Source organism: Manis javanica, chromosome 2 (assembly GCF_040802235.1).
Source record: "Manis javanica isolate MJ-LG chromosome 2, MJ_LKY, whole genome shotgun sequence".
Taxonomy (NCBI): domain Eukaryota; kingdom Metazoa; phylum Chordata; class Mammalia; order Pholidota; family Manidae; genus Manis; species Manis javanica.
The window spans coordinates 79,694,098-79,719,483 of NC_133157.1; the positions used below are offsets into that span (position 1 = coordinate 79,694,098).

The following is a 25,386-nucleotide window of genomic DNA, read 5'->3' on the forward strand; positions in this document are numbered from 1 at the left end:
AATGAAAATGAACCTCTATAAACAATCCACATGGAACAGCTATAGGCAAAATTACTTTCAAAGTTGAGAAAACACTAATTCAGTACAATGTGAAGTAGAATCTGCTAAGAAGTGTACACATGATTATGATAAAAACATGTGGAGGAGTAAAAGAATTAGTTGGACAACCATACTACATCACCTGTTAAAAAGCATAAAGACTATGGTTATTCACTGTGTTGCTCACCAGTAGGTACTCTGGAAAATATTTTGAACTATCATGCTAGTCAATGAGTAGGAGTGTCCATGGTGAATATCATTCACTTTTATGAACTCAGCCATAGTCAACCATGAATTTTCATCAGAAAAATCCTGACTTTGCATAACTACACAGCAGTTTCATGGTTTAACAGAGGTAAAGTTTTACTGCAATATATTTTAGCTCAGGGCTATGACTGAAATTCTTGTGAACCACTCAACCACCATTATCAAACATTGAATAACCATGGAAATTACCTTTTGCTAGAGACTTGATAAAGTTTCTCAATGAATTCAACCCAAAAGCACAGGCAAAAAGGCATTCACATGCAAAACCCATACTGTGATAGTCATTTCAACAACTGAACACAGTCTGTGATTCACACTGAAATTGTCAAGCTGCTATATACATCCTCTTGCTGCCAGAAGTTAAAACAAGATCGATCCCCATTCTCACAGATTTGCAGTAGATATACTTTTGAGCTCACACTACTGTCCCAGCAGTACTTCTATGGACCTCACTTCAAGTGCAAAAACTTCCACATTTCAAAATTCATTCAACTGTGTACGTAGAGTGCTATCACCTAACTCTTCAACTAGAAGGGATTAATCTGCAATGACATGCTAAAAGGAAAGAAGAAATCTAAGAGAATCCTAGAGATGTTTTCTAACTGAATATGCTATTAAGATCATGTATTTCTGGATGAGTACATATATGAATGAAATAAATACAACTCATTACATATCAGTACTAACAGGTAAACATAAGCAATTGTTTTTGACTATAGGAAACACCATGAACATAAATTTTGCAAAATGCCATCCCTAATAAGGAATTCCACAATACACGAGGAAATATAACTCTTACTATATTTTAACTCATCAATTAAAAAAACTTACGGAATTTTGTATTCTTTCCTAATATAACATTCTTGATTTTGCCTCTTGTCCTGCAAAGCCTAATTACCCCTAGCCCTTTACAGGGAAAGTTTGCTGATACCTTTTCTAAGTAAGATTTCAACTTTTAGAGTAAGTGCTTATTAGGCAAAAGAAACAAGAATTCCATCTTTACTATTAAAATAATGTACAAATATGCTAACAATCTGTTAGATCAGCAAAGTACATCATTTTTGCTGTTTCTTAGTTTCCTTTGATGGAAACATTAATGTGAAATTTTAAGTAAAATATCAAACTATTAAAAATTTTAGTAAGAAGTTGCAAAACTGATTTTTTATTTGAAAAGTTTTTACTGAAAACAACCATGCTATAGGAAAAAAAGCAATGCACTTACAGATTAGGAAATCTGATTAAATCTTTGCTCTTTCTGCTCTATGACTAAAATGTGAATAAGCACCTCTCTCAAAAGATTGTTAATAAGAATCAAGTAAGCAGTAAAGAAAAAGAACAGGATGATCTTTTTTTTCTGATTTAAAAATGGCATTATGCTGGATGTTAACTAGACTTAATGTGTGGATCATTTTGCAATATAGTTGACCCTTGAATAACACAGATTTGAACTACATGTGGATTTTTTTCAATAAACATATTGGAAAATTTGAGATTTGAGACAACTTGAAAAATTTTTTTATCTAGCTAGCTTGCTTGAAAAATACAGTGTACACATGGTGTGGGGGGAATCATGGGGAAGACAATGTAACACAGAGAAGGCAAATAGTGACTCTGTGGCATCTTACTATACTGATGGGCTATGACTGCAACGGGGTATGGGGGAGACATGTAATATGGGTGAATGTAGTAACCAAATTGTTTTTTCATGTGAAACCTTCATAAGAGTGTATATCAATAATACCTTAATAAAAAAAAAAGAATACAGTGTAGATTACATTTAACATACAAAATATGTGTGATCTGTTGATGTTACTGGTAGGGTTTCCAGTGAATAGTAGGCTATTAGTAGTTAAGTTTTAGGGGAGTTAAAAGTTATATGCAGATTTTGAACTGCTCAGGGGGGTTGGTGCCCCTAACCCATGCTGTTCAAGGATTGTATACAAATAATGAATCATTATATTGTATACCTGAAACTATATAATGTTCAATGTCAGTTATATCTCAAGCTTTTAAAATGGTACTACTTCTATTTTCATAAAACCTGTATTATATGCAGAAACCTTATGATACCCATTGTATTCTATGAAATATTTACCACTGTGAATAGCAATTCCTCTCCCCATTCTGGTTTCTTCTCTCTGTAATGCATTTTTAAAAATTCCTCATCCAGAATCTCATCTTTCCACTTACTCTGCTAAAACATAGCCATGTTTTAAAATATATCCAGTTTCTCTAACCTTAGGGAAGTGGCTCCATTCTTTTGTTTCTTCTTATTTTCATGCCAAGCATTAGGACTAAAATAAAAATCATTACTCTACTGAATTTTGGACCTAATTCTTAGCATGTAAATAGTGAAGTTTTTAAAAAAGGGCAGCCATTTATTGAGTCTCGTCTACAAAAAAATGACCAAAAGTAAGTTCATAACCTCTGCTGTCTTACATAAACACAGATCTTAAACCCCACTGTGGAATATTCTGATTCAAGAGGTCTGAGGTTAAGACTAGAGAATATCTGATTTTTAACAAATGTAGTAGGTGTTCTGATGCAGAAAGTTTAGCCCTGGTCTCAGTAATGGAGTTTGAGAATCTGCTGATTGTCTACAATACAAAACTAGATGAAAGCCAGGAAACATGCTTCAGCAGTAAATACATAGGTAACCATGTTCCCACTGCACTTCAGTTGTCTGACTGTTGAAATGCGACTATCACCTACTTCTCCCAAACTACCCTATAATAAAAACACAAAACTGCCTCTGGAAATCTTTAGTAGCCATTTCCACTGCAATGCACACAAGTGATTAATACTAATCATTACACATTTAAAGTTCCTTTAAACCAACAAAAACCTTGCAATGTAGAAAAATAGTTCATGAAAACTACTCATGATACACACACAAAAGCACAGAGAGAAACAGTGTGAGAAAGGCTTTTCATTATTCAAATTAGCGAGGACAACAAAGAAAGAAAGCATGAGCTGTTATGAGCATACCTCCTACTCCAGGACCCAAAGTTGATGCAGTAGAACTCTGTCCAGCAGCACCACTGGCATTACCACCACCAGTGCCCCCGACAGCACTGGTGGTACCACTGGAAGCTGATGAACTCTGGGAAGCCTGAGGAGCCCATGGATTGGGTAATGGATCTCTGTTTTCTGTACGGGAAGGTTGACTACCTTCACCTGAAGATGTATTGCTCACTAACGAAGCAAATGGATTACCACCAAACTAGTAAAAAACACAAAACCATAAAGAATAAGCTTTTGTCTTAAATAACAGATATGGAACTTTTTAAATGCAAACTACATTCCCCATATAAAAGTGCCCCTTAATCACACAGAACAGGAGCTACTCCATGGCATGACCTCAGCTCCAGTATCATCACCTGTTCTTGTGCAGCACTCAGCATTGGTTCCTGAATATCAGTGTACATGCGCCGTAAAGCATTGTATCCCCCGGGGATGCTTTCTAAGTTGCTCAAGGCTCGGTCCTGGTTTCTCATCATTTCCTGCATCATTGCTGGATTCCTGGCAAGTTCCAATGTCTAAGAAAAAGATATTCATAAAAAGGGACACTGAAATATAATGAATCACTTTACCTATTAATTGCCACAGCTAATTTCACAAGTTTTCTAATTCTATGATTAGCAGTCCTCAATATTTAAATTAGAAAACAATTCCTGTTGATTTAATCTCAAGAAGTAAGCTAACATTTGAATAACATCAAGAAAGAAGCACTACTATGAACAAATGCTCATCTCCTGAACTGGACTCTGTTTCCTAAATCTGCAAAACAACTGTTTACAAAGATCATTAAAGAATAGCAGAAAATTCAAAGTACAAATAGTCAAAATCAATACTGCTAAGTTCTCCTGAACAAAGATTAGCTTAGCCATATATATAGGATTATACTCATATACAGCACAAAAAAATTAAGTATATCATTTTTTAGCTAAATAAACCAAAAGAACTTTCCACATACTTGTCTCATAATATCTGGATTATTCAGCATATGACTAATTTCTGGATTTCTCTGTATCAACTGCTGCATCTGCGGATTGGCCATAATTAACTGCCTCATGAGGTCAGGATTTGAAAGCATGCTCTGGACAAAAGGATTCTCCATGATCTGGACCATCATTTCGGGATTAGACATAAGTTGCCGCTGCATCTGGCTTTGTAGTTCAGAGAAGTTGGTAGTATTCAAACCCAAGCTGCTCAGACCTGCAAGTCCTCCAAGGCCACCTAAGAAGATAAAGGGCAAAACACATAAATGAAAAGTCAGAAATTTTACCATTAACATGACTCTGCTAAAATAAATATGCAAAAATATTAACTGAATCAATAGTCCATTATAGAATACCACTTTAAAGCAAAAGTAGAATTCCTATTAACTTTCTAAATATGTGTTTAATTTCTAGTTAAAATTAGCTAAAGATTTATTCACTTTGATATTTAAGTAATAAAACCAACTAAATATTTCTTTTGTTATTGAAATATAGTTGATATACAGTATTATATTGGTTTCAGGTATACAGCATAGTGATTTGACAATTGTATACATTACTAAATGCTCACAACTGTAAATGCAGTTAACATCTGTCCACATACAATGAATTGACTATAAATGCAATATTATCAATTATATTCCTCATTCTCATGACTAACTGATACTATAAGTGGAAGTTTGTACCTCCTCCCCTTCACCTATTTTGCCTATCTTCCTACCCACCTCCCCTATGGCAACCACCAGTTTGTTCTCTGTTTTAAGTCTTCTGTTTGTTCTGTTTTTTAAATTCCACATATCAGAGATTGTGCAGTATGTCTTTCTGTCTGACTTACCTCACTTAGCATAATGCCCTCTAGATACATCCATGTTGTCACAAATGGCAAGATTTCATTCTTTTTTAGTGAATAATATTCCACTGTATAAATATGCATTTCTCACATGTGGTATAATAGGAAATTACATTTGGTCTTTGTCCCCTGGTCCTGGCACAGAGCTCCTAAATCCTTTATAACTTCCTGAGTGAAGTGAGTATGTCTTTAGATCACACTTCATTTATGCTAATGATGACTTAGGGTGGAGGCCAAGTGATTATAGAGTTGGAACTTTCAGCCCCACCTACCAACCTCCAGGAATGGGAGAAAAGGCTAGAGACTGGCTCTTGACCAATAAGCTACAGAGAGCTTCTGGGTTAGTGAACACATCTAGGAGCTAGCTATTAGGGTGGTATGGCCAGAGAGGGCATAGAAGCCCTGCACTCTCTCCCACCTCCATACCTAGCCCTATGCTTCTCTAACGTTCATCTATTTGTAAGGTCTATTTCTTATAATAAACTAGTAAATGTAAGCAGTGTTTTTCTGAGTTCTGTGAGAGGTTCTAGCAAATTATCAAGCCTGAGGAGGGAGTCATATGAACCCCCAATTTCTAGCCCACCAGTCAGAAGTACAGATAGCCTGGGACATGGATTGGTGTCCAAAATCTTAGGGGACTGAGCCCTTTAACTTGTGTGATCTGATGTTAACTCCAGGAAGGTAGTGTCAGACTTGAGCTATCAGATACCCATACAGTATTAGTGAATTGGTTGGTGTCAAAGAAACACCCAGAATACATTTGATAAAAGGAGGAGGAAATGAAAACTATGCACTGGATTATACTTCAATAAGCTCTTTCCAAAAGAGTAGTGTAAGTTTAGCAAGTAGATTCACCTATAAACTCTGGCTAGAACAGAGCTGTTTCCAATCAAGGAGGGAAAAGGCCAGGACATACAATGAAGAAAGGGTACTTTTTCGAGGAATTAAATAATGGAGAAACCTAATAGATGCAAGAGGATGATTAAGTGCTTATTACAGAACTTTTACTTTGTAAACATCACATAATCAATCAAATGCACTCATTCCTCACTTACTGAGCACTTTCTATACATGTTAGGCACTTGGTGCTATACATTGGGAAGAAGATCACAAGCAAGCCACATGTACAGCCCTCAGAACTCATCTAGTGAGGAAGACAGGCAAGGAAAACAAAATGCAGAATAAACTAAGTACAGCTGACTCTTGAACAACATGACTTTAAACTGCACAGGCCCAATTATGCACTGTTTTTTTTTTCAATAAACATAGTGGAAAGTTTTTTGGAGATTTGTGACAATTTGAAAAAACATCTTCTTTTCTCTAGCTTACTTTTATTGTAAGATACAGTTAATCAACTGTTTATGCTACCGGTAAGGCTTCCAACTAGCAAAGTTTTTGGGAGATCAAAACTTACACATGCATTTCCAACTCAACAGGGGTCAGTGCCCTGAACCCCTGCATTGTTCAAGGGTCAGGTGAACTTCAATAGAGATAGTCACTGGATATGGTAAAACAGCACCTAAGGAGATGGTTCCTTTCCACAAGATGACACCCAAGTTCGGAGTATGAGTAAGTGGGCAAGGGGAAGAAGTGGGAACACTGGAAGGAAGACTTAATACTAGGCACAACAAACATGATATACAAAAAGCAGAGAGATAAACCTGACTACGGATATATTCTTGAAACTGCAAAAATTCAGTATGACTGGAATGGCAGATAGCAGAGCTCACCAAACATTCCATATATATCTTTTGCAAATGGACAGGCCCATGTGACTTAATTGTGGCCAAAGGGCTACAAGAAATGCTGTGTGTCACTTCTAATCATAGTACAGAAGGTCCAACTTGAGACTCTTTCATTGTCTCTTCTGCCTCTCATTCCAAGTGGTGTAGTTACAAGATGGCAGAGTTCCATTAGCTTGAGTCCCCGAGGACAATGTAGATGGGACCTCAATGACCAGGGAAAAACATTTAGCATGAAGGAAAGCTTTGGAACAAGAAATTAAGCTTTGTGTTAATAAATCACTGAGTTTGGGGTTATATTACTACAGGATAGCCTAACCCAGACTCATAAAACTCTTGAGATGTGTCTAAGAAATAAGGATGGAGAGGTAGACAAGGGTTAAATCACAAGGAGTCTTGAAAGATGTTAAGCAAGAATAGTTACTTAAGATGTTCTTATTCTACTAACAGTATGGAAATAACCCATAGCGAACATTACAGATTTGAAAGTCAAGGACCTACATCAAGGCAGGAGCAATGATGAATAACTGTGTAAATTGGCACAGGTAAGAACTTATAGACCAAAGGATTTGGTGGAGGAGATGTACTAGTCTGAGGGACAAGATGAAAAGTATATGCTTTTTGGTTTTGCTTTCTGAGGAAACACATACAGGCTAAAGCACTTAGAAAACATTGGTAATATTGAAGAGAGATGAATACAAACCATAGAGATCAGAAGTGATGTGTACTGAGGTACAGGTTTGAGAATCACCAAGGTACAGAAATAGTAAGGATAATGTCAATTGGGGAAAATAAATAAGAGAAAAAAAAGAAAAGAGAGAAGGCAGAACCCTGGGGAACAGTATTAACATTAAGGTACAGGAACAAGAGACCCACAAAAGAAAGAGAGAAACCTGGTCAGAAAATTAGCCAGGGAAAAACAGTATCAAGAGTTCTGAATTTCAAGGAGAGCCTGATGAGCATGAGAAGATTCTTACTAAGGGAATTTTCAGTGAGGTAATGGGAGGAGGAAAAAAAAGGCACAGCAAGCTAAGTGAAAGGGAAATACAGACAGAAAACAGAAAATGCCTGTTTCAAAGAGAGCTGAGATGAGAAGAAAAAGAATGGGTGGTTGCTGCACCATGCAGCTCTTTCCACATGGATGAGACCTTAATAAAAGGTACCCCCCCCAAAAAAAGAAAAGGTGAATTACACAGGGTAAATGGAACACCTGATGTGATGAAGAAAAGCCACTGAGACAGGAGGGGGCTGGGGAAATGAAGGGATTAGGGAGACATATAGCCTTAGACAAATTAACTAAAAGCCTCTCTGGGTTTCAATTTCTTTGCCTATAAAATGAGGAAAGAGCGAAGAGATCTGCCTCAACAATACATTTCATGAGGCTGAACACTAATTTAATCCTAATCGCTCTAGATTGTTCATGTTAATAATTTTGCCATGTAAAATTCATCCGCCTTAGCCAAAAGCGACACATTTAGCCTAAGATTGTTTTAGAAAATAGGAGCAATAAATAAATAAATATATATATATATATATATTTTTGCTGCTCAAGTTTATTTTTATTTTTATTTTTTTTTGAGAGGGCATCTCTCATATTTATTGATCAAATGGTTGTTAACCACAATAAAATTCTGTATAGGGGACTCAATGCTCAATGTACAATCATTAATCCACCCCAAGCCTAATTCTCATCAGTCTCCTATCTTCCGAAGCATAACGAACAAGTTCTTACATAGTGAATAAGTTCTTACATGGTGAACAGTACAAGGGCAGTCATCACAGAAACTTTCAGTTTTGATCACATATTATGAACTATAAACAATCAGGTCAAATATGAATATTCGTTTGATTTTTATACTTGATTTATATGTGAATCCCACATTTCTCCCTTATTATTATTATTATTATTTTTTTTAATAAAATGCTGAAGTGGTAGGTAGAAGCAAGATAAAGGTAGAAAGCATAGTTTAGTGCTGTAAGAGAGCAAATTTAGATGATCAGGTGTGTGCCTGTAGGGTAAGTGTTAATCCAAGCTAGACAAGGGCAATAAAACATCCACGGATGCAGAACATTTCTCTCAAAACAGGGGGGGTGAGGTTCTAAGCCTCACCTCTGTTGATCCCCAATTTCTCACCTGATGGCCCCCCTGCAACTGTGCCTGTCTTAGGTTGTTCCTCCCTTGAGGAATCTTACCTGTCTCTGGCTAACCAGTCATCTTCCAGGGCCATACAGAGAAATGTAAAGTTGGTAAGTGAGAGAGAGGCAATATTGTTTGAAAAGGTTAGCTTTTTACTTCTTTGCAGATTTATGCCCTGTGGCTTTTATGCCCAGTATTTGTCTTGAGGTAGTATCTTTACCACTTGCAAGAATTATGATACTCAGTAAATTCGATATGCGGCACGAATTCTATTTAAGGGTTGTAATTAGGAAGGAAGAAGAAAAGCTATAGAGGTAACAGAGGGAAGAAAACATGGGAGGATTGATTATTTCTTTGACATATCTTCTTGTAGAGTAACTTAAGCATGTATAGGTTTTAAACTACTAATTAAATTGCGTACACACATTAACATAATAGGAATACAGTTACATAACCGCAATAAAAATATTTTAAAAAGCAAATGTGAATCTATATCATGCCCTAAATGTTTAACATATTTGACACAGTAGAACTAAATTACTAAAGAACTTTTACTGGAAGGAATAAAAAGGTATGATCCTTAATATGTGAAAACGGCATATTTTTTAAAACGTCTTTTCAAAGTAGTATACTTGTCATACAACTTAAGAACTGAAAGAAGATTAGGCCATTTATCTATCTAGTTCATCTTTAGTTAGCTTCATACTACTTTTTTCTCAAGGAAAACCTTCCACAGAACCTCAGAATAAAAACCTGATGTAAGAAAAGTGGTTTTGGCTAATGCAATAGATCCTTATTGCAAATCCTAACCACTGGATTTGCGCCCAGGTCCCAGCCCTTCTCTATGTGTTCCAGACAGTTAGAAAATCACTAATGCAGTCTGATCCCTTTGTTTTACAAATAAGAAAATTACATTTGGTGGTAAGCTTATGATCAACAATTAATTAGTCTTCCTCAAATTCAATAATTAGATCAGGTATATATACACTACACATCTCTGTCATTAGTAAAAAGAAATGTGGCACTTGTTGATCACTTATTAAATGTAAATATAAGCTAATGAAGCACATCTGTATTCCCAACTACTTCCTTAATACCTATAGCTATAGAAGTAAGCTCTAGACTTTCTTTGTTGTTATTAAGGTGACTTAATGTTTAATTCTGTTAATTTTATCCAAAACCACCCTGGGAGAAAGGGAGTTTTTTTTTTACCTGTATAAAAACTAAAGGCACTTACCTAAACCAAAAGGGTTGCTAGTGGCAGAACCAGGTGTGGTGTTAGTATTAGGAGCTGATGATGTGGTAATATTGCTTTCACTGTTATTTGCGTGCTGAGCTGAATGATCCTGAGGCCTAGGAAAATAATTAAATCATGGTGTAAACAGTTGAGGTAATAATTTTTTAAAAACCCCTAAAATTCCAATATCCAGAAATAAAGCTTCTTAAGTTTTCAGACCAACTCAAATTACCATAAAGTAAAATCCCTGAGATAACTAAGCATTAGAACACAGATATAAAGAAACAGTAAAACCTTACGAAATCCAAACTGTACTTCTATTTTTTGAGTATAAAGTAGATAAATATTCATTACTTTCAATCATGTGTACTGTGTAAGGAGATAGGTCACCACACAGAAGAGTATCAATGACCAGTCACACCCATAAAGCTTCACCATTATATAAGCAACTTTTTATTTACCTACCCATATCTAACTTCTTGAGGGTTGGGGGGCAGTTTTACTCACACTTGAAAGTAAAACATAAAAAGAGACTTCACCAAAAGGCAGCTGAGGAATCAATACAAATAATAACTGATTATTACTGTTATCGTTAAGTGACAAAAAAAAAAAAAAAAAAGACTTGGAAACCCTTCCATCTGATACCAGTTAAAAGAGTTCTGAATCTTATTCACCGCTTCCTTCACTGATTCTAAGATGCACATTTTTTCATTTCAACATTCTGATATGATGATCTTCTAACTGCTTACAGTCAGGCGTCAGTTGTCTTTCATGCCTGTAACATATATTTTGTGTGACTTCAATGAGTGACTGAGTATACTACTGTACCAGACACGCTGTGTTTAATACAACATAGCTCCTTCAGAAAGATTACCACATTAATTGGTACTAAAACGAAGTTACTTGTTTACAGAAATGCACAGAAACAGCAATAGAAAGAATGAATTCTCTATCAGTAAAGCAAATATTTGCTATTGGGGGAAAACCAGCATAAAAATTTGCAGGATGGGTGTAAATGGCTTGGAAGAAAACTCAGAAGAAAACACTGTTGCACTCTTAAGAAATGCTGCACCATCAACGCTCTTGACAGTATGGAGTTTCATCCCATATAGAATAAAACGGACACTGATAACTAATGTCAAAAGGTGAATCAAAAGAATCAGACTCAATGTGAAGTAGTGTTAGGAAGGCTTTAGACCATTTATTTCATGTATTTTCTTTGTATGCAGGCCCAAGAGTGTTATAATAAGATACCATATCCAAAACAATCTAAAGGAGCTCTTTGATTAAAATAAAATCCGAAGTGGAGAAAAAATTTAAGTGGCAGTATTTTTTCTTAGTGATACACAAAGTTGCCTCAACTGGTGGTGTATTAGAATGAATGATGGCTACTGATTTGTGGTTTGCCAAAGTGATGAGTCATCTTCATCCAAAAACCTCCTCTAAAACAAAAGCATAGCTAAAAACATTAATTTGTTCTGTAATTCAAATAATTTTGATAAGACTCAATACTGATAAACCTTCTAAAATATCAAATGCATAGGCACTAGCATTATAAATCACACTGGTTTCTTTAGAAAAGCATTTGTCATCAACAGCAAATAAATTTCAAACGTTTAAATATTAACGACAGCCACTTAAAATCAAGATGGATTATTTTTAGACGAGAACTACAAACATTTATTTAGTCTTTAGTTTTATGTCTCCTAAAAACATACCTATTTTGTGTTTTGATGACAAGGTGAACAGTAAGTCCATCATGAATTCCATGCTGACTCAAAGTATCTTGATCCTTTAAAATTTTTCCAGCAAATATCAACACAAGTTGGTCGGTATGTGATTTGAAACGTTTTGAGATTTCTTCCTTGAACTAAGTCAGATGAGAATACAATAAATATGTGTTACAGGTGTTTGCATAGCACCATCTCGTCTAGTTTCTAGAAGTGGTACCAAAAAAGAGGCCCCTACTATAGATATTCCAACAATTTAAATATAAAGATGTGGCTTTTCTGTATATCTTGATCTTAGTGTGAAATCAGGTATTACCACTTACTCATCTCTAATGCAAAGGTTTTATTATAGGTGTACATACATATCCTATATTCAATATGCTAAGGCCTAAAAATTCATTTCTTTGCAGTTTTCTTATTCTTTATCAATGGTGCTAAATGTAGTTTAAGCCCCAACACAGCTGTTACTAAGTTTACAATAACCTATTCCTCAGATTTCCATCTTGAGTCCTGCTCCTTTCAAGTTGAATATATAAAGTCAACCTCATTTCCTCAGCCTACTACACTGACTTTCCTTCACCTTTTCCATTCAATTTATTAACAAGCAGTATTGTGCAAATGCAAAGACAAAGCAGAAGTTTTTCCTGAAGGAGAGGAACCCAATGGAACAGTCAGTCAAGTACACCACAAAATACTGAGGAAGCACTTAAGTGAGTTTTCTAGTGAAAACTAGAGAAAGATTAGGAAACAGCCAGGAAAACCTGAAAAAAGTCTTCCTTCCCAGGGATAAGAGTAACACGTAAAAACATTCAAGAGAAAAGAGCATCATATTACAAAGAAAAGCTTATTTATTCTATGCTTGATCAGTGTTTCTCAAACCTTTATTAAAATCACCTGTATGAGTAGTCGTGACTCCACTGTCCTAAATCAGGAAACCTCAGGGTCAATTATCTACATTAAAAGACTAAGTCAGGCAATCAGTCCAAATTCAGAAAAGAACCACATCTTAAACCACTCTATCCTAATTCCCTACAGAAGTAAGTCTCGACAGATGATGGCACTATTGCCAAGGGGGTGTTTTTGGTTGTCACAGTAAGTGGAAAGACGTTTTAAATATTATCTGAGCTTTTAAAAAATCTTGCAGGAGCAGGGAAAGGAAGGTATAGAAGGATATAAGTAAAACAAGACAGGCTCTATGTCAGCCATTGTTAAAAATGAGGTGCATGAAAGTTCATCACACTCCTCATTTGTGTGTGAATGAAATTTTCCATAATCAAGTTACAATACTCAATGTAAGCAATGCAAAATTACACTGCAGTCAGTATTTTGGAGCTTTTCCATCTGAGCTTTCTGTTCTTTGAAAATACATGATGTATAACCCTTTTATCTGAGACAAGCAATTCCCAAATAACTAAAAAAAAAACTTTGTAAAACACCACTTGCGTAATATTCTATATAGAGACAAGCCAATCCATAATTTAACCATTTTCCTATCATCAGACATCTCACTTCTCTCTTTAAAAAATATGAGAAACATTTTTTTCTAATTAGAAAATAACTATTTTCTATTAATAGGTATTAGAAATAATGACAATGTAAAGAACAGTGGAACACAAGGTTTTTAAGGACTGAATGAGAATATATGTAAAATGCAAGCATCAGACACACAGGTGGTGGTCAATAAACAGTAGATACCACTACTATGCCAGCTCTCTTAATCCTCATTAACTCTGAGGCAGATGATTATTAGTCCTATTTAAGATACAGAAACAAAGAGTTCAATATGCCTCCTTCCTCTCAGAATGACATAAAGCTAATAAATAACCAGGTTACGATTCAAACCTAGGTCTGACTTGAAAGGACCAGTCTACCTAGATTAACTAGACTCTATTTCATGTGTACAATGAAGTTAATGTAGATTTGTGTTTCTTACAACTTAAAATCAGAATCCTTGATACCCCTTATATATCATTCCAAAATAAATGGTTTAACTGTGACATATACTCATATAGCATTTTAGCATATTTTAGGATTTGAAGGTAAAATGATTGAAGACCCACATCTACTCTTACATCCTTTCAAATCTCCACTGAAACAAGAGTAAACGATTTTTTTAACACTTTATGGAGATATAACTCTCCATACAATTAGCCCATTTAAGGTGCATGGAGTTCAATGGTTTTTAACACATTCAACAGATATATGCACCATCACCACAGTCAATTTTAGAAAAGTTTCATCTTCTCAGAAAGAAACCAGTACCTTTTAGCTATTACTTTCTTCTCCCTTCATCAGTCCAGGCTGTAAGAAACCACTTATCCATTTTGTCTCCTCTATAGGTTTACCTATTCTGGACATTTCACATAAAGTGATCATATTAACATTTGGTCTTTGTGACTAGTTTATTTCACTTAGCACAATGTATCCAAGGTTCATCCACGTTGTAGTATGTATCAATACTTCATTCCTCTTTATGGCAAATTAATATCCCATTTTATGGAAACATAACATTCTGTTTACTCATTCATCAACTGATGGACATTTAGACTGTTTTCATCTTTGAGCTCTTATGAATAATGTTGCTTCATGTACAAGTTTTTGTGTGGACATGCTTTCATTTATTCTGGGTATATACCTGGATGTGGAATTTACTGGATCATACAGTATACTCTTGGTTTAACTGAGAAACCACCAGAATGTTATCCTAAGTGGCTGTGTATCACTGCACATTCCATCAGCAGTGTATAAGGGTTCCAATCTCCACATCCTCGCCAGTAGCTGTTTTATTATCTACCTTTTTAGTTACTGCCATCCTACTGGGTTTGAAGTGGCTTTGGTGTGCTTTTCCCCTGATGGCTAATGATGTTCAGCATCTTTTCATATGCTTATTTATATATCTTCTTTGGAGAACCATTTATTCAGATTGTTTGCCCATTTTTAAATTGGATTGTCTTTTTATTACTGAGTTGTAAAAATTCTTTACATAACAAGTCTCTTATCAGATGTACAATTGTAAAAAAAAATTTATTTAAGGCAGAAACTCAGATGATAGAACAGAGACCTTAGGCCTTAACTGCAACAAAATGTTTATGCTGGACATGAGAAGGACACATGGTCAATTAACTCCTAATACCTAAGAGAAATAAATCCTAAATTGTTAATGCAGGAAGCTAAAAACTAATTCAATCCCCAAATCTGCAGAACTTCCAGAAGACTCAATAAGGAGGTGAGAGAAGAGGCCCAAGGGCTAAAATAAAGAGGATTATTTGAAAGCCTAAGAAATATCCTCACTGTACATGGAGCCAGCAATGCCCATCCCAAACCCAACATAAGACTGCAGGATTTTTTTTCCTGTCTAGAAAAGGAACAGAGGGTCTCTAGACACATGGAGAGCAGCAGTACAATAATAAAAACAGAACAGTAAGTAAGCAGACATACTAGATGCTGATCCTTTCCTTTCCCTTCCTACCCCCCACTTATCATATAGAATGCTGGCAACTGGGCCTTACACCATCCAGACAGGAAGACTGTAATATAGTGTTTCCAAGGAGAATCTATATATAACCAGCCTAAAAAAAAAGAACTTTAAATATTATGGATGTAAGAGTTTTCCTCAGTCCCTACAGACCAGTGGCTCCTACTGAGATAGGGGCTGCTATTGACCCTGAGGAGCATTTGGCAATGTCTGAGACATTTCTGATTGTCACAACAGGGGTTGGTACCACTGGCATCCATGGGGTAGAGGCTAGAGATGCTGCTAAACATCACAAGACAGTGCACAATGCAGCTCCAGTAACAAAGAATTATCCATCTCAAAATGTCAGTAATGATGAGATTGAGTTACTGTCCTACAGAGCTGTGTGTCTTGAAGTGTTGTCCCCAGATGAACAACAGTCACCATTACCAGATTAACATGGTATAAATGTACATTCTCAGGCCCCACCCCAGACTAACAACATCAGATAATCTGGGGATGGAGCCCAGCAATCTATGATTTAACAGCTGAATCTGATGCACACTAAAGTTTAAGAATCACTGTCTACTCTAAGTCTAACAACAAATTTTCCCCAAAACTGTAGTGAATAAAGGAACTTACTCATCACTGACACCAAAAGGATACAAAAACGAAAATAAACAAAACACAGAAGTTATTCAGCCATAAGAATGACTTTGCCATCTGAAACAACATGGATGAACCTAGAGGGCACTAAGTGAAATAAATCAGGAAAAGAAAAATACCATGTGATTTCACTTACAGGTGGAATCCAAAGAAGAAAGAACGAAAGAAATGAACAAGCCAGAAACAGACTCATAAATACTGAGAACTGTGGTGTCATGGTGGGGGGGAATGAATGAAATAGGTGAAGGGAACAAAGAGGTACAAACTTCCAATTATAAAATAAGTAAGTCATGGAGGTGAAAAGTGTAGTACAGGGAATACAGTCAATATTACTGTTTAACAATGAAAGTTAAACAGAGCAAGTTTAACAGTGAAAGACAGTAAATTTAACTATACTTATCCTGATGAGCATTTTGTAATGTAACTGTCAGATCACTGTGTTATATGACTAAAACTAATCTTGTATGTCAACTACTCTTTAATTAAAAAGAGCATTAACAAATAAACTGCTAAGGGGGAAAAGGCAGAGGGGAACCCGTAGATGAAAATGAAACTTTTTCAATACACATGGAATACCAAGACAGACCATAGAACTGGGTCATAAAACAAACATTGGAAAATTTAAAATAATTGAAACCATGTAAGTATATTCCATAACAATAATAGAATTACACTAGATATAAGTAAAAGAAAGGTATCTGGAAAATCTCCAAGTTAAACAAAATACTTCTAAATAACTCAAGGGTCAAAGGAAAAGTCTTGATACAAAGTAAGAAAATATTTTCAACTGAACAAAAATGAGGCTATTTCAAAATTTGTGAGATGCAGCTGAAGCAATGCCTAGTGAAATTTACAGCATTAAAGGCTTATATTTAAGAACAAAAGTCAGTAATCTTAAGTTTCAACCTTTAAAAACCAGAGAAAGAGCAAATGAAACCCAAACAAATAAATAATAAGAGCAGGAATCAATAAAACCAGAAAAGCAAGAAAAATCTTTTAAATTATCTGTAAAATCGATAAACCTCTAGCTGGACTGACCAAGGAAAAACAGGGAGGGCATAAATTAACACACCAGGAACAACAAACAGGAATGACTACAGACTCCACAGACATTAAAAGGATAATAGGGAACTATATGCAAAATATTTGACAACTTTGATGAAATGGACCACTTTCTTGAAAGACTCAAGCTACCAGAACTTACTCAATCTCTTCTGAAAACAGAAGAGGGAACACATCTCAATTCATTTCATGAAACTAATACTACCCTGATATCAAAACCAGAAAATAAAGCACAGAGAAAACTCCAGACCAATATCCCTCATTAATATAGATGCAGAAATCCTCCACAAAATCTAGCTAATCAAATCCAGCAATATAAAACAAAAATAATTCTTAATGACTAAGTGGAGTTTATCCTAGAAACGTGAGGCTAGGTCAACATTTGAATATCAATCAATGCAATTAACTACATTAATAGAAAAATAAGAAAAACCACACATTCAGTCAAAAATAAAAAAGCACTGACAGCAAGTCATTCATGATAAAACTCTCAGCAAATTAGGAATAAAAGAGAACTACCTAGGCCTGATAAAGTGCATCTACTACAAGAGTTAGTATCATACCTAATGGTGAATAACTAAATGCTTTCCCTCTAAGATCAGGAACAAAGCATGGATGGATGTCCACCCTCACCACTGTATTCAACATCATAATTGAAAAGTCTCAGCTAGTGGAACAAGGCAAGAAAAAGAAAAAAAGGAAAAGAAGGATTTTATCAGTACCTTGTAATGGATAAGCCTTATTTGCACCACACTTAAGCCAAAGACTGGGAGAAAATATTTGCAAAAGACCTACCTAATAAAGGACTGTTATCCAAAATAACAGAGACCTCTTAAAACTCACCAGTTAGGAACTTAACAACCCAATTAAAAAAGGGGCGAAAGATGAAAAGACACCTCACCAAAGATACACAGAGAGCAAACAAGCACATGAAAGATGTTCCGTATCACATGTCATGGGGCTGCAAATTAAAACAAGGTATCACTACAAACCTGTTATAGTCAAATCCAACACAGACACACATATACACAACACCAAATGCTAGTAAGGATGTGGAGCAACAGGAACTTTCATGCACTGCTGATGGAAATGCAAAAGGGTCCCTCCCACCTCCCCACTCCTCCCCTTTGGTAACTGCTAGTTCCTTCTTGGAGTACCACCAGCCACTTCAGCTGTTTCTTACAAACTAAAATATACTCTTATTTTTTTCCAGCAATCACACTCCTTGCTTATTTACCCAAAGGAGTTGAAAACTTAAGTTCATACAAAAATCTGTACAGTTGTTTATAGCAGCTCTATTCACTGACTGTCAAAACTTGGAAGCAACCAAGATATTCTTCAGTAAGTGATGGATAAGTAAACTGGTACATCGACAATGGAATATTATTCAGTGCTATAAAGAAATGAGCTATCAAACCATGAAATCACATGGAGGAACCTTAAATACATATAGTTAAGTCAAAGAAACAATCTGAAAAGGCTACATACTGTGTAATTCCAACTTTATACTGAAAAAGATAAAACCATGGAGATGTAAAAGGATCAGTGGTCACTAGGGGTTAGGAAAGGATGAACAGACAGAACTCATGTCATCATATGTTTGTCAAAACACAAGAGAATGTAAAACCACCGAAAAGGGTGACTCAATTTAAACTATGGTCTTTGAGTAATAACAAGTCAATGGAGGTCCATTGGTTTTAACAAATGTACCACTATGGGGTTAAGATGTTGATGGTTTGGGAAGTTGGAGGTGGAGAGCAGGGGATATGAGAACTCTGTATCTTCTGCTCAATTTGCTGTGAATGTGAAACTGCTCTAAAAAATCAAGTCTTTTTTCCCCATGCTTATCACATGCTAAAAAAAATCATTTTGAGACAATGGGAAAATGTAAACTGATGACATTAAAGAATTAGTAATTGTTAAGGCAGGATAATGTACTGATTATGCTTTTTAAAAGGGATATCTTTTAGAGATACATACTGAAAAATTATAGGATGAAAAGATATAGAGAGATGCATCAAAACAATGGGGGGAGAGGAGGGACCTTAAGGGAATGTTTCTGAAGAATGGCTCTAAGACTGTATTTCATGGTGGTTTAGCTTACTAGAATCTACTTTTTTATTTGTAACTTACTATATCTGTTGTGTATTTGAAATTACCAATAATTTAAAAATTAAGAAAAATTGAGGGGAGGAAAAATAACTGGCAACTTAAAATTTTATATCCAGTGGAAAAAAAAATCCATCAAAGTGAAACTGAAAGACATTTTCTGACACACAAAAACAGAATTTGATACCCAGCATATACAGACTATAGGGAATGTTAGTATGGCCAGAAGAAAATGATCCTAAAGGAATAAAAAATAATGGAAAGAACATATATGTGAATAAATCAAAATGAAAACTGATTTTAGAAATATAAAACTATTTTTATAATAGTAATAATGTCTTACATCATAAGAAAGTAAATCAAGTCTAGTGCAGAGGTGGGTAAATGGAGTTCAATTGTTCCAATTGTCCCTTTTATTAATTGGAAAGAAATATAAGTACTTAAAAATTTAGACATTTTGTAAAAGTTAAGATACATAAGGTAATCTCTAGGATAACTATTAAACAAGGCGTCAAAACAGAATATGTCTACCAATTTTAGAGTGGAATAAGATACACAGAAAATCTAGAATACACAGAAAAATAGAAATAAAATAGGGTAATAGTAAATGTAAACCAAATATATCAGTGATTACATTAAAAGACCATATATTAAAAAGACAGAGACTGTCAGGTTCGATTTAACATTGTGACTATAAAGGAAAAGAAAGGCTGAAAATGAAAAGAATGGGCAAAGACAGCCAATGGAAAAAGTAACCAAAGAAAGTAAAGCTATTCTGACAAAGCAGACTTTTAACACAAAAGCAACTAGGATATTTTAACATTATAAAGTGTTCAATTCACAAGAAGATAAAATTTAAAATGTAGATGTACACTGTAATAAACTAGAAAAATAGACAAACCCAAAACATACTGAGAGATTTTGACACATTTACCTCAGTAGCTAACAGAATAAAACATGATTAAAAAAAGTACAGACATAAAAGAAAATGTAACATAATTCTCAAATGTTTAACCTAACAGAACAATTGGCACCCAACAACTGCAGAATAAGCACTCCTCTTATGTACATTTATAATACTAGATCATATGCTAGGCCATAAAGCAAGTCAACATATTTTAAAAAGTTATAATCTTACCACATGCAAATTTTACAGTACTATGCAAGATAACTCAATAAAGTGTGAGTTCAATTGGAAAAGATTTCCTAAGCAGGACACAAAAAGATGTAACCATAAAAAAAAACAAACCCCACAACAACTGAACTATCATTAACAGAGTAGAAAGATAAGTTGAGAGAGAAAATATCTGCAACACCAATAATCAAGAAAGCTCAAATCCAGATCTGTCAGAAAGGCTACAAATCAGCAAGACACAACCCAAATGAAAAATGGTCAAGAGACTGAAACAGGAATTTCACAAAAATGAAACCTAAATGGCCATTAAACACAGGAAATGGTGCTCATTCTAATTAATCATCAGATAACATCAAATTAAACCAGTGACACAGAGAATGGTTCAATTTAAAAGAATTTTGCAGATGATGTGGAGCAACTGGAACCCACACACACTGCAGGTAGAAGTATAAATTGCTGTACTTTGGGACACTATTTCACAGGTGAGAATATTCTTACCCTAAGACCTAACAATTCCACTTCGGGGATTTCATCTAACAAATTGTGTGTCCAGAGGCACACCAAAAACATGTTCAAACCAGTATTATTTACTATTAGCCAAAAGCTAAAAAACAGCCCAAGTGTTCCCAACTGTAGAACATATTATGGTATATTCAATTAATAGTATATACTTGGTAACAAATGAATTACAGATGCATGACATCATGGATCCCTAAATGTACAGCAAATGAAGCCAATGACAAATGAAGATAAACTATGATTTCATTTATACAAAGCTAAAAAATAAAAAATAAAAAAAAAAGAAGGGGAGGCAAAATTCATGGTGTCAAAAGTGAGAATAATGGTTTCCTTTAGAAGGAGGTGGTGACTGTTATGGGATCACCAGGTGACTTCTGCAGAGTTGGTAATATTCTACTTCTTGACATGTGTGCTAATTACACAGAGAAGTACATTTATGATGTGTGTACTCTTCTGTACTACATTAAAACCAGATTAAAAGCCGACTGTGAATGCTTTCCATGTAAGAAACAGAAGGAACTCAAAACATAGGTGACCAACTTTCTTGAGCATTCCAAGTGACTCAACTAGAAAGCTAACATATAGCTTGTCTTGAGAAGGTCATCTGAAAAGAATTGAGATTAAGATGCCCTCATTTTACATAGCAGACCAGAGTGGACACAATACATGAGAATCATAACAAAGATGATCACCCAATGGCATCTTATCTGGCAGAAACAATGAAGACCTAGTCAAAACAGCCACAACCTCAAAAGCTTATAGGACAGCAGTGAATAGTTCAGTTGAGCACTTAGTAATATTCAACAGAGGTTCTCCTAACCGTAAATTTTCAGTGTTAGCATCTGAAGGATATCAGGGCTTTCTGGACAGATTCAGGGCTTTTCTATGGTGTCCCAGATGCAAAAGAGTAAAGTCCTATGACACATAGTTCAAAAAGCATTTGTTATTTTATTAGGCAGCTACACTGTGCCTAGCACTGTACACACATTATCTCATTCAATCCTTACAACAAAACCTCAAGAAACCAAACCAAAGTCCTGACAGATCGACAAGAAATCACTTTCTCTTACAGAATTACAGCACCGTTGAAAATTAATATCATTGATACTTGGATCCCCTAACCTCGTAGAACTCCTGATTCTGAGGGATACTTAAAGCAATCCAAGTATTAGCACAGATTAACACAGCACTTCATGGTTAGAGTTGAAAAGCATTATGTAAGAGAAGGTGAAAGGGTACAGCTATACTTCTGGTACCATACAAAATGAGATATAATACAACTACCAATTAGAATTCAGTTCTTATAAAAAGTCATTTTAAATTTCAAACAACCAATGTCAAACATTTTAGGTATTAGAATTACTCCCAAATAGAAGACTAAAATAATATTGATTAGTCTGAGTATATTATCCAAAGATTGGGAAAAAATTGACAAGAACCAAGGGATTCCAACTATCCAAAATTCAGCTTCCTGCCCCTCCTCCATTTGAAACAAAAATAACAAATCTTAATTTTAACTGTACTGCATAAAACAGATATAACTTACTATTCCAAATAAGAGGGATCTTAGAAAATTTTAATTGAAACATGATTAATTTAAACAAAGTTATGTCTTTGAAGGACCAAGAATCCTGCACATACTTCAAATATTCTTAAACTTCTATTCTGCACCGTAAAAAGGGCCAGAGGGAAACAGTTTGTTTATAGTGCCTCAGAATTTCCAAAAATGTTCTAACATTTGAACTTTATTTCCACATCTGTTTTATCTACTACACTTTTAATGAACAGAAGAAAAAAAATCAGAAGCCAAGGAGTATTAGCAAAGAAAAAAAAATTCTTAAAATTTTTCAAAGCAGCTTTAGAGAACAGCAGTTCACAAGACACTATCCCTCTGCAAAAACAAAAATTACAGCAACTATCTAGGAACAAATCCTAACCATAAAGGGGTTCTGTGATTTCCTTTAGAATATTATTAGACTACCTAGATACACTTATTTTTGTCCTTAACCCATGTGGCTACCACTAACTCAAAATGAAAAATAGACAATAGACTGGGCCTTTAAGGATATGTATTTCCTATAAATGTTATGTTTTCTACCCTGGCCTTGCACTGACAACCTACAGTAATAACCAACAAGCCAAGAGTTGGAAACTCAAAAACTACTAGATGCTTTCTCAACAAGAAGAATCAAAATTCTAGTGCACCACAAATAAATAGCATCATTATTTGAAATCAACCCAGCCTGTACAAAAACATTTAGTAGCCTCATTTTCGCAGAATTCTAAGTCAGGTGTTCCACATTAGTGGATTCTTCAGCTAATTGAGATTTACCCCTGTGTGATAGCCAAAATTATCTTCCATTCTACTGAATGTAATTTAGCTTTTTGATAATGCTGAGTTACTGTTGCAAATATCAGCTGCTGTTCTGCTAATACAGTGATAATTGTTCCAGACTCTAAAGGATTCCTGTATCTGCTTTTTTATCAGACATTAGTTCTTGACAGCAGACCTCAAATTTGTGACTTTTAATCTGGAGAGGAAGAGGCAAATAAATAATCAAGAATTAGAAAACCATATAAGAAAGAATACTGAAAGAATCTGAAATGCTGTCCTGAAATAAAAATATGTAAGACTTAGTATAGCAACTTTTATGATAACAATCCCAGCTGTTCAGGGCCCACTTCACTTAACTCCCTGTTCTTGTTTGTTTGGGGGAAGAAAATGAGACACAGACATAGGTGGAGTAAGGGAAGAAACAAAGTGTTCCTATTATTAGGGAAGAATGTCTGAGACATGCAGATCTGAATTCAAATATTGGGTTTGCCACTTACTAGTTGTGTGACCTTGAAGATGTTACCTAACTGTCTCTGAGCCTCAGTTTCCTCATCAGTAAAATGGAGTTGTTTATTTCTGCAGGGCTGATGGGAGAATAAAGAGATGGATGCAAAAGGCACACTACTTACACTCATGCAACCAATCAAATATTGCTAACCTAATTATGTGAGGATAAACTTTATAATTATGAAATTATTAAAATTATGAACACTGTTTAAAATGGAGTTAATCTGATTTTACATTAGTTAAAAGCAGTCATCCTTTATCAATATCCCACAATCCAAACTTGCCTTTAAATGCAGTCTCTATTAAATATCCTCAGAAAAACTCAATCTCCTCTCAAAAAAAAAATCAAAAGATTAAAAATACACATTAATTTCCTGCAGAATCACATTAATTACATTCAACAAAAATTTCTAAATAGTTGTCTGAATAACAATCACATTTAAACATTTGCTGCTTCAGTATTTTAAGTCGCAGGTCCTTCAAGAGTTTGTTTTTAACCAGCTCCTTATTTGATATTGCTAATACCTCTTGAAAAAGCATCCATGCTCAACAAATCATTCTATGCAATACAATAGTTCAGCCAGTTATCTCTCTCCAAATGCCTCATGTCTGAGTAACCTCAAAGTCAGTATCCTCAAAAAACACTGCATAAATCTTACACAAAGATGTCATGTATGGGATATAACTATGGACACAAGCAGCTATATATGGGAAAAGGGCACCTTCTTATACATGTAAAATTGAACAGTCATAAATGTTACAGTGCATTATTCATAAAGTTTATTTTTTTAAAGTTTCTAGTATTTAAATCTGATAAAGAATAACAAATGTTTCATTATCCCCATGCCAGAATACACTTTAAGCTTCCTTCTACTGCAAAAATTAAGACAATTCACTGGCAAACAAAAGGGTGCAGAAGGAAAGAAAGCAATACAAGTAAAGCATATAAATTATGACCCAGATACCCTGTACGTATTCTCATGAAATCCTCGAATCTAGTGAAGGAGATAGTGTATCACATGTTAGAAATGTTGCCAGTGAGGCGCAGAAGAGTACCTTGCCCAAACTCAGATCTCAAATTCCAAGGTTCATGCTTGCTCCAAATGCAGACCACACATTTCAATATGCTTCATTAATATGTCAACAGACTTTTTTCCCCCTTTCTCAAAATACTAATTTAAAAAATATACAAAAAATAAATAGTAATAGTGGAACATGTTAGTTTACATGTGCCAATATCAATATGGAAAGACCACAAAAACATGAGAGAAAGGTTAAGAAAAATATGGGTAATGATCCATCTGCTTAATAGGAACAAATGGAAAATTATATATGGGTATACAAATAAACACTTCTCTGGAAAGAATCACCAATCAATGAGGCAATCAATCAACCAGTCTATTAACTTACATTATCTTTTTTGAGTGGTTCTTTTTATTTCACACTTTTCTACTACATCATTCGAATTTTATAATCTTAAATAGCTATGCAATGTTTTTTTTCTTTGCACTTTGTATAATAAAAACCATTAAAAGCCATATTCTTTATAAAAACTGGAGAGCTTTAAAGTCTGTAAAAAATTTTAACAAACACCAC

The 25,386-nt window shown here is 34.9% G+C and overlaps 1 protein-coding gene across 2 annotated transcripts in view; it reads right to left on the reverse strand.

The window, feature by feature from the left end:
* The window catches only part of UBQLN1 (ubiquilin 1), a 46,666-nt gene that overhangs the window by 11,060 nt on the left and 10,220 nt on the right, over positions 1–25,386 (reverse strand). For both annotated transcript variants that reach the window (XM_037023525.2, XM_073228709.1), the window contains exons 2-6: positions 11,992–12,143; positions 10,274–10,389; positions 4,283–4,545; positions 3,687–3,845; positions 3,295–3,529 (exon numbers count right to left, since the gene is read on the reverse strand). In XM_037023525.2, the coding sequence (XP_036879420.2) occupies positions 3,295–3,529; positions 3,687–3,845; positions 4,283–4,545; positions 10,274–10,389; positions 11,992–12,143 (925 nt within the window). The remainder of the gene's footprint in view (positions 1–3,294; positions 3,530–3,686; positions 3,846–4,282; positions 4,546–10,273; positions 10,390–11,991; positions 12,144–25,386) is intronic.